This window comes from Schistocerca cancellata, chromosome 9, assembly GCF_023864275.1.
Source record: "Schistocerca cancellata isolate TAMUIC-IGC-003103 chromosome 9, iqSchCanc2.1, whole genome shotgun sequence".
Classification (NCBI taxonomy): Eukaryota; Metazoa; Arthropoda; class Insecta; order Orthoptera; family Acrididae; genus Schistocerca; species Schistocerca cancellata.
This window is the reverse complement of record NC_064634.1, coordinates 249,429,899-249,443,156: the sequence shown is the minus strand read 5'-3', so window position 1 is coordinate 249,443,156 and position 13,258 is coordinate 249,429,899. Positions and strand designations below refer to the sequence as shown.

Genomic DNA, 13,258 nt, shown 5'->3' with positions numbered 1-13,258 from the left:
TCATTTTTTTCACCCTGCTTTTCATTACTGAGATGTTACAAATTCTTTTTACTGTACATTACACTTGTCCACTTGTATTTATTTTCAGGTCTTGGGTGCAGTGGCCTCATTGTTTGAGCTAATAACTGCATCATTCCACCCGTTTTTGATGTTATTTTCATCTATTTCCTCAACTGTTAAAAAAAAAAATCCTGTATTTCAGGTCAAAGTCTTCATGATTCTGCACTGATAGTTCTGCTTTTAAAGTGTCATTATCACTAAGAAGCACCTTAATAATTTCTTCCAGCAAACACCCTGCGGAAGCTATAGTTCAATTCTTTTATCTTAGCGGTTCGCGCATGCCCGCCCAGACGCGGGAGATTGCTGCATTGCCAGTTGCACAAGCCAAGCAAACTTACATTTAGGGGGGAGCATGCAGTTTATGAAGGAAAGCCACCACGGTCGTATTAACCCTTTCGCTCCTACAGAGATGTGCTCCCCGCATTCCACGCTGTGAGTGATTTGGTCATCACTGCACTGCTCGCCTGTGCAGACACATGGTGTTCCAACTGCTTTGACACACTTATCATTCGATTTCACAAAAACTATGTGGCCCAAAAATTTGATTTTTACACATCTCCTTGACTGATACCTTCCCCCCATAAATGACTTAATTTTGTTTCAATGTTCAACGCAGTTATTGTGGAGCATTAAATGTAGTAAACCACTGCACGAAATTTTGAAGAGTTTGCAGAGGTAAAAGTCCATAGCGTATACTTTCCGTATGGTTGACTTCAGTTGCCACTAGAAATTTCAAAAAATTACATTCAAACGAATAAAATTCATGAAGTAAGACACTTTGATATTGTTTTTAAATAAAGAAAAATTGAGCACTAAATGAGGTTTGAGCTCGGAACCTTTCGCATAGCAGCCAAATGCTGTAACCATTACGCTAACGCAGCTTGGCATTGAATATTACTCCTGGAGGACTTTAAATGAGGACACAAAATACCGACAAACACTGTTGGTATGACTATGAATTAGTCACGTTTCGTCGAAGTACAATAGGAAATAAACAATTACCGCTGTTCTTTATTGCAAAAAAGCTGTTAGTGAGAATGATAGAAACACCTTTCCTTGCTATCGCCTGAATTAGGAGGCTTATTGCTTGTTTGGTTTGATTAATTAATAGAATATGAAGCAATTGGTATAAAGAATGCTTTTTCCAAACTTTCTATAAAAGAAATTCTGCTATCAAGACGTTGCTTTCGTTCAGTTACTTTATTTGTTACTGAACTTTTCTAAAACTGAAGACACTCGTCCGAGCTCTGTACTACAGTCGAGCCCTGGCAACATTGTTCTCTGTTCATTGGCTGACTCTGTTTTGTGACGTCACATGCGCAGAACGAATTTAAACTCGGCCACTGTCATAAATGACACGCACTTTAGTTTTGTGTTTTCATCCTGCAAACAGTCAAGGCACGACTAGTGAATATCATTGCTAATAAATTTTAAGCATATTTTTTCACACAGTCTATGCAGCCACAAGTTGCACTTCACACACAGAATTCCTTTTACAACCTCTTTCTGACACTTTTTACACTATTAACTTTTGCCTATTTTCGAGCGTTGTCACTGCACTTTCCAATGGGCGCCATCTTGCTATTTTTTCCTGCCCCTCTGCAATTGGCATTGCTCTACAAGAAACATACTTCACTGACAACCATTCCTTAATGCTCTGTGGTTATTGCCCATTCTGTCAGAATGTGCTGGCTCTAGGAGAACATCTGAAGGGGTCTGTGCTTTGGTTCATACATAAGTTAACATTGAACAGATACCCATTCATACCACATTGGAAGCAATTGTGGTGCAGCTGCAAATGATCTCAACAATAATTATTTGCAACTTTTAGAAACCTCCAGGTGACTGATGACCTCAGCAATTTGGTCCCTTAAGACCTTACCAAACCTCCAGGTAGACCACTTACTTAAACTGAGTTAATGACCTTAATCCAACCCCCCCCCCCCCCCCCCCCACCCCCCACACACACATATCATATATACACACTTTACTTCTACTTGGGTTCTTCAGTGCACACCCCTCCCATCTGGTACACCTACAGAATTACTCTACTATTCACATTTAAGTAGATGGCAGAGGGTTCATTGAACCACTTCCAAAAGCTGTTTCCAGTCCTGAACAGTGCGTAGGCAAAACAAACACTTAAATCTTTTCACTCGAGCTCTGATTCCTCTTATTTTATTATGATGGTCATTTCTCCCTTTGTAGATGGGTGCTAACAAATTTCTTTCACATTCGGAGGAGAAAGTTGATCATTGAAATTTCGTGAATAGATCCAGCTGCAATAAAAATGCCACATATCATATCTGTGGCACTCCCTCCCCAATTTCTCAGTATTGTAAAAGGAGCTTCTTGGAACTTTTTCTGTATCCCTTGTACTTGACCAGCTTCTTGCTGACCATGATCTCTCTTTCTTTACTTAATAGTATTCTTATCCACTTTAGTGCTGTCGAACTAACAGTCTCTTCCCCCAATCATATGGCTTCACCCCATTGGTCACTTCATGATGGTCTTTGTTGCAGTGACCAAATTCTGGAGATCCTGTCACTTTCCTGCCGTTGCCAGTAGGACCAACTACCACACTGGGTGCATCAAACAGCCAACTGGCAATTATATGTATCTGCTGTTACCATATCCCTGTCAGATTGCATCTATGAGATTGGATGAGATGTCTCCGACACAGTCACCCATGCTGCTGTAAGAGCTGTCTCCATTTTTACACGTCCCCTCCATCGGCGGCTGGTGCCACAGTGGACCTAGGATGTAGCCATAACTGTTCAGCATCAGTGAAGTGCGCTGCAGTGTTTCATGCAACATCCTTCACAGATCCACCCTATCACTTTAAGTAATTTCATGCCAAGGCTCACTCTCTAATTAAATGCTGTTAGAAGGAATTCTGGCAGCACCATGCCTCTTCCTTGGGAATGTATACCTCTTTATCCCAGATACTGATGCCTAGCTCTAGTCTTCTGGACTACCAATGATCGACAACTGTTCCAGGTCTTGTCCTTCAGGTTGGTCTTTTTACTGATGTCAGTTCTTGTTGAACATCTTGAGACCCATTTGGTGACAGTATCAGTGTCCTCTTATCTGGCTACCTTTCTGCTGCAGAAATGACAAGTTGAAGATATCCTCCTGTGTTTAATCCCCTGCCAAGCAGAATCATATATTGAACTTTCCACTGAGTGGGAACTGCTTCAAGCTCATTCCTTCTCTCACAGTATGGCCCCAGGCCAATTCAATTCATAATCAGATGGTCTGACACCCGAATATTATTCAAAGGCTCTATCTCTTCAGGATCTTCAATCATATTTGGCTTGACGGTGTCTTCCTTTGCTGTGGCAAGAGAATCATTTTCCAAAACTTAAGCCAGACAAAAACCCAACATCTATCAACAGATATCCTCACCGGTGTGCTTTGCAGAGTGCATAAAAAAGATGGTTGCCCTCTGATTATGCTAGCTTCATGAATCTCAAGGCCTTTGTCCCCCTGTCAGTGTGGTTTCTGGGAAGTATGATCCACAACCAACCAAGTGGTTAGGTTGGAAACAGCAATCTGACAGGCTTTTTCTGAATGCCAACACCTCATTTCAGTCTTTTTTGATCCACACAAGGCGTATCATACCACCTGATGCCATCACATTTTACTCGCATTCCATGGCTGGGGCTTTTGGACTCCCTACCAATTTTCATCCATCAGTTGTTCAAAGTTGGTACTTCGTCCAGCTCTCTACAAATCCAAGAGAATATCATCCTGGAGGGCACTGTGCTAACGAGGGGAAGGCCTCAGACACAGCCAACCGATTTGGCTCAAATTTGGTAGGTCGCTTCTGTAAAACCTAAAACAAAGGACTCTAAGATATTTTGGGACAACACCCCTGTAATTTTGAGAAAATCATCCCTGAAAGTTATGATGAGCTATCGACTCAAAATTGGAGGGATTGATAGATAATTGTTAATAGAGCATTTTTCATCATCAGGTATGGGGTCTGCAAATGCAAACTTTTCCAGAAATCGAGGAAAGAAACTTTTACAACTGCCGCTTCTGTACCCACAAGGTAAATGCTTTTTGCCGATAGCGCAACGGCCAAGGTAACTGGCCGGGAATCGGAAAACCTGGGTTCGAATCTCGAAGAAACCTAGCGGATGTCATTCTTTTCGTTTGTATTTTTCCGTATCTCAATTGATAGGGATAGGAGGGTTAATAAGGTAAGTAAATCAATAAGGAATGATAATAATAAGGTAGGCAAACTAATTTCCCAAAATGCCATGAGTTAGTAAAGTATTTAACTTTTAAGTCTTGTCACATGAAAACAACTTCGAATAAGAGTTTTGCGAATTCCTCACGAGGGATCACAGATAGCCAACCGCGCGACACTTGTTTACAGCGAGGCACGGGACAGAATGCATGTGGGGAGAGTTATGTTGTCCCGGTTGCCTCTTCGTCATATCATAGTTGTGAACCTGGAAGAGTGAAGGTGTCCAGCATGAACCTTATAGAAGTCAATCTGAAAGAGTTGTTTTCTGTCATTAGGCTGCCACAAACCTTGCTGATACGTGTAGTGATTTTTCCATCATTAACGCGCCGAATGAAATACGTTTTGTGAATGAATACAGTGTTCTTCCATAAGTAACATATGACGAGTACTGTATGTAGTTTGTAGTAATTAGCTCGTCTGTTTATGCCGTAGTAACTAGTGCTTCATCTGTTCCCAATGAGTATTACGAACTGGTTACTAAACGATTGAACTACGGCGCTATACCCCTTGAAGTAAAAGTAAAGGGGGTAGCGCTAGCCAGGAATCATCCAAATTGGAACGTACAAACACTGCAAAAGAATGGAGCAACAATAGCCCTGAAAAGGAAGAAGGATTTGGAGTTGTGGGAAAGTGATATCGTTAAAGGAGGGACAAGATACAGCAAATACCAGGCGATAAATAAGTGGACATAGAACCGATTTGTTGAATCTCGTTGTCGTAACGAGAATGTAACAACGAGAATACTTCAGGAGTGGGCTGCAGGTGCAGTGCTTCAATATATGGCCAACAAGGATTTTAAGTTTGCTGCATCATTATCTTCAGGCAAGAAATTTCAAATCGGGAGTATAAAATTCATCAACCGCATGTCACTAAATATGTCTCTCATAAGGAGGTACAGAACATAGAAGTTATACTGAAAGTGGCATCTCTTTTCCGCACGCAAACGGCGTCACTTATGACCGGTTTTAATCACGATTACGTGATCAGCACCGATCAAACAGGATGCGAGTATCGGATGAACATTCGATGCACATTACCGCATAAGGGAGAAAAACGAACCCTTGTCTCAGTTGGTAGCAAAAACAAACTAACACATTCATTCACGGCGCAATATGGCATCACAGCCTCTGGAAAAGTGTTGCCTAAGGTTTTCCTTTGTTTACAGGAAACAAATGTTACATTTCGTCCTCGGGTTATAGAAGAGGTCAGTCGTTTAACCGACTCGTTGAAAAATGTTTACATTACCTGCTCCAAATCTGGGAAACTGATGAATGCGATTTACAGAACATTTCGCGAGAATGTTGTAAAACCATATGTTTCTGATAACAAGTTTTGTCTAATATTGGATTCCTGGAGTGGACAAATATAATACTATAATATATGACACAATGTTTATAGATGGCGAGGGTCAGCCGACGTGCACTGTAAAAGTAATACCACCAAACTACACACCTCTGTGCCAGCCGTGTGATGTCTATTTCAATCTCCAGGTTAAAAACTTTATTTCCAGGCTTCAGAATTGCAATGTGATTCTGGAAACCCAGCGGGAATTGCACAACCGCACGGATGCAATAACTATTCACAGCATAATTCATAACCAACTTTCAGCACCGATTTTTCAGGCAATGATATCGTATGCATGGTATGAAAAAGACATATTTTTAAAAGTAAACCAAGTTTGTTTTCTGCCGAATCTTCGGAAGGAACAGTGTAGCTGTCGGAACATTGCATTCATTAGATGTTCTTGGTGCCGTGAGTGTATTTGTTTCAGATGTTTGTATGACAAGTACCATTCATCTAATTGTTCGAAGAAAAGTGAGGACACATAACAGTGACTGGAAGAGCCATTGTAAAGTGACCTGGAGTAACATTTTAGTTGTTTACTATCCCAAGAGGTTTGAGAAATTTATTTGCCTACCTTATTATTATCATTTATTATTGATTTACTTACCTTACTAAACCCTCCTATCTCTGTCGATTGAGATATGGAAAAATACAAACGAAAAGAACAACATCTGCTAGGTTTCTTCAGGATTGAACCCGGGTTCTCCGATTCCCAGCCAGTTACCTTGGCCGTTGCGCTATCGGTGCTGTTGATGAAAAGCATTTACCATGTGGGTACAGAAGCGGCAGTTGTAAAAGTTTCTTACCTCGATTTCTGGAAAAGTATGTGTTTTTGGACCCCATACCTGATGATGAAAAATGCTCTATTTACAATTATATATCGATCCCACCAATTTTGAGTTGATTGCTTGTCATAACCTTTAGGGGTGATTTTCTCAAAATTGCGAGGATGTTGACCCAAAATATCTTAGTCCTTTGTTTTAGGTTGTACACAAGTGACCTGCCAAATTTGAGCCGAATTGGTTGGCTGTGTCTGAGGCCTTCCCCTTGTGTTACACTCTTCCTCATGTCCATCAATGGGCAGTGACCTCTATTATGTCACTGGTCACCCTGCACTGGTTGACGACTTCTGCATTTGGTACAGTACCCCCTCTGTAGCCTTGGATAAATGTCAGCTCCAAGGTGCCATTCAACAGGCCTCTGATTAGACCCTTTCCCTTGGTTTTCAGTTCTCTCCTGCAAAAGTTTGGGTCAAGAATTTTTGTCATTGTAACAAAGTCCACCAGACCCAGAACTCTACTTGCGTGTCCAGCACTTAGACAGTCTCGATTTTTGGGACTCATCTGTGACAAAAAGCTGACTTGGCTGCTCCAGATTCATCAGCTAAAGATTAGCTGCATGCAAAAGCTTAATGCTCCTACTTCTTTGCCCACACCTCTTGGGGTGCAGATTACGGTACTCTCCATCATATTTACTGGGCTGTAGTCCAATCCCACTTGAACTATGGTTGCTAGGTTTATGGCTCACTGGTGCCTTCACCTTTGAAACTGTTGGACCCAGTCCTTATTGTGGAGTTTGACTGGCCACTAGCACCTTCTTGACAAGTCCTGTAGACAGTGTCCTTGCCAAAGTGGGAATCTTCCCTCCTCCGTTCCAATAGTACCAACTCTTTCCCGCCTATGTAATCGCCATTTGACAATTTCCTGATCATCCAACATACCCTATTCCTGTTGCATATGAGGTACATTGATCCCCCGACATTTCCCCACTCAGGTGGGATTACCAGTTGGAATGCACCTCACAGCCCTCAGCCAGGAGCTCTTCATATCATCTTTAGAATGTACTCCCCAACTTTTCTTGTAAATTGTTTTCTGTAAATTGTTTTTCAGCTCTGGCACCAGTGTTGACATAGAGTGCCTTGCCATTAATACTGCTTCATACTTCTCTTATCTGAGCACATTTTTGATGGACATCACTACCTCTGGATGAACACACTCTTGACTGAGGGACTTTTTAGTCCCTTAACCCCAATCAAACAATCACCTGTGAAGATAGAAGTATAAAATTACATATTATTTTTTGTTTTGTATTCTCTCTGCTGTGTTAAAATTTAATTATGTCACAGGTTTAAGTCAGCTGCATCATGATAACAATGTCTTTAATTTTGTTTTTTAACTCAGGCGTTCCAGTTCAAGTGGCGACTCCTCAGCACTGCAGAAGAATGGTTCTCAGACTTCACCACCACCAGCACCTCCACGATACTTATGGATTCGCATAGCACTTTTTGAGAAATCTTTGGCCAAGATAATTGACTACTTGGTGCAAAACAGTAGGTGAGCTGTTTAGACTGTTGATCAGAAAGTAAGCATGTACCTGTATGATGTGTGATGAGGTGGTATATACCAGGTGTCCCCCCCCCCCCCCCCTCCCCACTCTAGTGTGCATACCTTCTAAACACTTATTTAACATATGGTTCATTGGCAGCACAGTTACATGTGATAGATTTAGGCTGAGCAACTTTAAATTTGTGTCTAATGTCCTAGCCTTACATATCACAGATAAGATTAGTGTCACTTAAAAATGTTTCAACCTGTTGCCTTCCTTGCTTCCTGACTTAGCAAGCAACTTTGCAAATGGATTGTTTCTTTGCTTGCTTTCTGACAAATTTCAAGTCAAACTATTTTCCACATTCCATAGATGAAATTTGCCATAGTGTAAGATTTTTTAAAAATATTTTGTCAATAAAAATAAACTGACTTTCCATTTCCTGTTATGTTACTTACAGGAAGAAAATTGGTATCTCATTTTGGCACATTAATAACACCTATTATTAAACTCCCATTTGACAGTATTCCTCCCCTGTCAGATAGTGTGTGTCATCCATGTGGTGTCAATGTTTGTGAAGATAATTCATTCTATATAAATATTTTCTCATCGTTGACGGTATCAATAAATAAAGTTCAGCATTCTTGTATATACGTTGATGTCTGTGTCTCTGTACCAGGCCAGTGGTTTGGTATTATCTAAGGCTGTGATCATTAATCCTTTCACTGCTACAGATATGCTCTCTCCATTCTGTGCTGAGCACATCTTTTCTGTGGCTGTGTTGTTCACCAGATGCTGCTTCATGTGCTGAGTGTTGGTGTTCCAGCCGCTGTGATGTACTTAATTTTGTAAACCCTCATCACCAGTTTTGTAAGCTCTTGTCACCAGTTTTGTAACAGTACCATTACTACTGCTGTGGAGACCAAGTTGCCACTGTTGTTACAGTAAGCCGAGTTTGTGAATTCCTGAAACGGCTTCTGGTGCAGTACACCGCTACGACAATTTCTCCCTGCCACTTTTACACAGCTGTGCCCCAGAGTCAGGTAACAGGATAGGAGAATGAAGGTTCTACAACACTCCAACAAATTAGCAACAAAGTCACACAAATGAGTTAAAAAGGTTTACTCATCTTTGTGACTTGTCGAATAATGAAGGTCTGTAAAACTGCATGTAATACAACATGAAAAAGACTGTCAGTGGCTAAGTGCAAATGATCATAGGTAAACTTCACGGTACATAGCAAATGCAAATTACAACAACTGTCTGTCCACTTCTAAGAGTTCACTAAACAATATTCCCTGCCTAAGTCAGTCCTGGATGATGATCTATAACCAAGTGGGCGAGAGCTGCTCTTCTGTCTTCTGAGTAGGCTTCTGACTGCTGTAGTCCGGTCATTGGCGGATTATATTTGGCCAGCAGTTGGCCAAGGCGAAGTCGATATCTTCATCCTCAGCTCTGCCCGTGGCGCTGGTGGAACTTGTGCGAGGGACCTGTCTCTATGACACTGCCATCAGCTTGCATCTTTGTGCCTGTGGTGCTTTTCCCTGCCTGTGTCTTGTTTGGATGACACGACACAATTTTTGAATATCTTACAGTCTTGTATCTTCATTCAATAAAGGACTGACTTTATTTTCATTATTCATCTTAGTTACTATGCTGCATCAAGTTCAGTAAAACATAGCACTAAATTTTAAATAAGAGGCAGAGGTAAAAACTCATTGCATGGACTCTGTGAATGATTGATTTTAGTTAATACATTGTGGTGTATGAAATGTAGATAAGATAGAGTAATTTTATTTAAAACTGAGAGCAGAATGATATTTTATTTCATTAGAGTTACTGACTTTTATATCTAATGGACAGTCATGTGATGCATCCATTCCCATCCCTCCTAATCATGAATTGCATGGTCATAACAAATGTTGTATTTCATAAATGGTTCAAGATATTGAAACACTTTTTTTTAAATGATAGCATGCAAAGAGGCACATATGTTGTTCTTTAATTGACCAAGATGTGGAAGTAACTCATTCCCAACAGAGTGATCAGTGGAACAGGACATGAAAACAGGTCAATAACATTTCAGGAAAGCCCAGAGGCTACTTTTAAATATGTCCTCAGCACTGGGTGGGTGGTGGAGCATGAGGAGTTAACTTGCCCACATCAGTTAAAGGGTTAATCATGCTGTGTCTGTCCCAAGTTTTATTTATGGCTTCCCATTTGTCTTGGTTCCTTTCTGACAGACCTTCACCAGGCAGATGTAGTATTATAGCTTGGCATCATTGTTATTTATGATGTGGTATGAATTTGCCAACTATGTGCTGTCTCAAAACAAAATACAAAACTTTAAGAACTTAAGATTATTTCTCATCACTGTTGTGCAAGTAATCACAATGTGCTTCAACATTTTACAGCCTCTTTATAGCTATTTACAAAATAATTCTCATTCTCGTTTATTGATTCAGTGGTATCTGACAAGCTGTATGGTCTGTTTCAGCAAATACTATGAGAAAGATGCCCTTGTCGCAGATCCTGACTATGGCTCAATCTTGAGCTCCCTTCTTGGTAAGTTACCTCAACCAAGCAAAACTGTAATTCAGGTTTCTAGTTAATTTTGAACACTTCACCTTTGTTATCTTTATCATCATGGATAATCTTTCAGTTGGCCCGTGTGCATTGGATTACTCTAAAACAAAGACACAGGACCATTTCTGGACTGATCCTCCAGCAGATGAATTAGTGCAAAGGCATCGTATATCAACAGGTCAGAGTACCCCTCCTCCTCGGCGCCGTACTGCCCTAAATGTGAGTAACAAACTATTTTGTCATCTAAAACTAGACTTTTCATTACGGTCTGTTCACATATTTTTGTCAGTGCCTTGCGGCTTTTATAGCTTGTGCGCTTTAACTCTGATTCCAGTCACTGTTTCTATTTGCCTGACATTATTTCTTGAGAACTTCAAGCCTCCAGCTTTTGTTGTGGTGTTCCTTTAGTATCTAAATTAATGTACACTTTATGCAGAGTCTAAAAATGTTGCATCATACTGTAGCTTCCTAGGAACGCCCTAATCGATTTAAAAGCCCATTTTCTTCCATGTACATTTTCACACCTTACTACATAAAGGAAACTACTGTTTGTCTAAAGCCTCTGTTTTTTTCTTTTTTCTGTGAAGTATTTATTTCAGCATATTCAAATCTTTATTTTTATCAGCATACTGTCCATTGTACAGTATGTTCTGCATTTTATTATCTTGTTGTTTTCAATCATGTGCATTTATAAACTAGATATGGAACTGTTGTCTTCAAACGGGTACTGAAATGGATAAGTTACAAACATACATATCACTGCCAAACACTTGTCTCCATGATGCCCATCATGGAAAGTGTTCAGTTAGGTGGATTAAGTAAAAGCATTCATTAACAGGCAGAAGTATCTATTGCATTCAACTTCTGTAAAGAACTAACAAAAAATTATGATTGGTGCTAGTTTACTCACGCTGATACTTATCAGAATGAGTTGAAAATCATGTCATTTATATTGTCAAGATTTGGTTATGACCCAGGTTATTAATGTTTTTATTAGTAAAGAACAATATTTTATTTTACTGTTTAATTTCAATGCTGTGTATACAGATGGAGGGAGGGTCCAAAAAATTGTCACTATTTGATAGTTCATATATTCTTAAAAATTGACCTACAATTATGTTTTTGCCATTGAGAGTGAGTTATATGTTTGGAATGAGTGCTGATTGCACTGAACTTCAAACCAAACCACCCATGTCAGTTTATCTGGCAAAGTGGCAGCACATGCCACTACAATTTTTTCACAGAGTTCATTGATTGTTGATAGTTTGAATCAATACACACCATCTTGATCATCTCCTACAGTTAGATGTCCAAAGGTATCAAATCAGGGAAGTGATGTGGGCACTTAATAGGTCCTCATTGATGTATCCATCGTCTGGGTGTAGTGTAGTCCATGAACACTGTGATATCTCGATGGTAGTGAAGTATGGCTCCATCTTGTTTCATATCAAAGTCTTAATCTTCATACAGGGTTTGAATGACAGGCAAAATCCCTGTCTTAAGACTATCAACATGTGTATTATTACTTACAGTACCATCGAAGAGCTGTGGACTAATCAAACCATGCAATGATAGATTACACCATGTCACACATTAAACAATGGTAGATTCACTGCCTTGTCCGCATGAGTGTAAGAATATTCAGCAGTCCAGAAGACACAGTTGTGTCAGTTCTTAGTATATTTTAGTTTAAGTTGGGCCTTATCAGACCACACTAATTTCCCAGCCAATTCCTCATCCTCATGAACCGTGTGCTCAGACCACGCACAGTATTCAGTCCTTTGATCAGAGTGGTTCTCATGCATTCCGTGAAACAATCTGAAAATGTACATGTTCCACTTTTCACTCATAAGAATGTTTTTTTACACTGATCGATTCTCCACACTTATATATGCTCCCTGTTTCACTTATTTTTGCTGTGATCTGATGAAAGGTTACAGCACTGGAGTAGCTCTTTGTGATCTATTCTGTTGCTTCATTTCAAACTTATTACAGATATGGATGGTTGTTCATTGTGTTGATGCCCATACTCCAAACTCTTTCTTCTACTGCCGATTTTATGCTGAGAGTGATCTTGTGCTCCAGTGTGATATCAGTGCAGCCTTACGTATCACAAGTGATAAGATTGCCTCTTCTACGCTGTCTTCCACTGTGTGTGTGTGTGTGTGTGTGTGTGTGTGTGTGTGTGTGTTTGTAGTGTTTTTGCTTGTTTGTTTCTTTGTTCAACACAACATATAAAAATTTCCCTCCGTTGAAGTGAAAGAGTAGTTGATTTTCTGCTAATATACATGGGATCCAAAAAGTTGAAGTCACTGTTTACAATTCAATAATTTCAAAACAAAATGACTTACAGTTAATAGTTTCATGCAGAAATGTAGTGTAACTATTAAATTCATCATTGGTAAGTGGCACTGGTCATTCATGTCGCACATGTGAGGGTGGTGGGGGTGGTTGGCAAGTCAATATAGTGGATGATGGTGCAGTAGTGTGTGTGTGTGTGTGTGTGTGTGTGTGTGTGTGTGTGTGTGTGAGAGAGAGAGAGAGAGAGAGAGAGAGAGAGAGAGAACAATCTATAAATTAATTGGATAGATAAAAAAATCTACTCACCAAGTGGCAGCAGAACACACATAAAAGGAGGTTATAAATTGGCAAGCTTTTGGAGCCAGTGGCGCCGTTTTCAGGCAG

At 40.1% G+C, this 13,258-nt stretch overlaps 1 protein-coding gene across 1 annotated transcript in view; it reads left to right on the top strand.

The window, feature by feature from the left end:
* The window catches only part of LOC126100186 (small G protein signaling modulator 1-like), a 292,492-nt gene that overhangs the window by 21,607 nt on the left and 257,627 nt on the right, over window positions 1-13,258 (top strand). Inside the window, exons 5-7 of the mRNA XM_049910745.1 lie at window positions 7,843-7,995; window positions 10,485-10,552; window positions 10,650-10,792. Of these exons, the coding sequence (XP_049766702.1) occupies window positions 7,843-7,995; window positions 10,485-10,552; window positions 10,650-10,792 (364 nt within the window). The remainder of the gene's footprint in view (window positions 1-7,842; window positions 7,996-10,484; window positions 10,553-10,649; window positions 10,793-13,258) is intronic.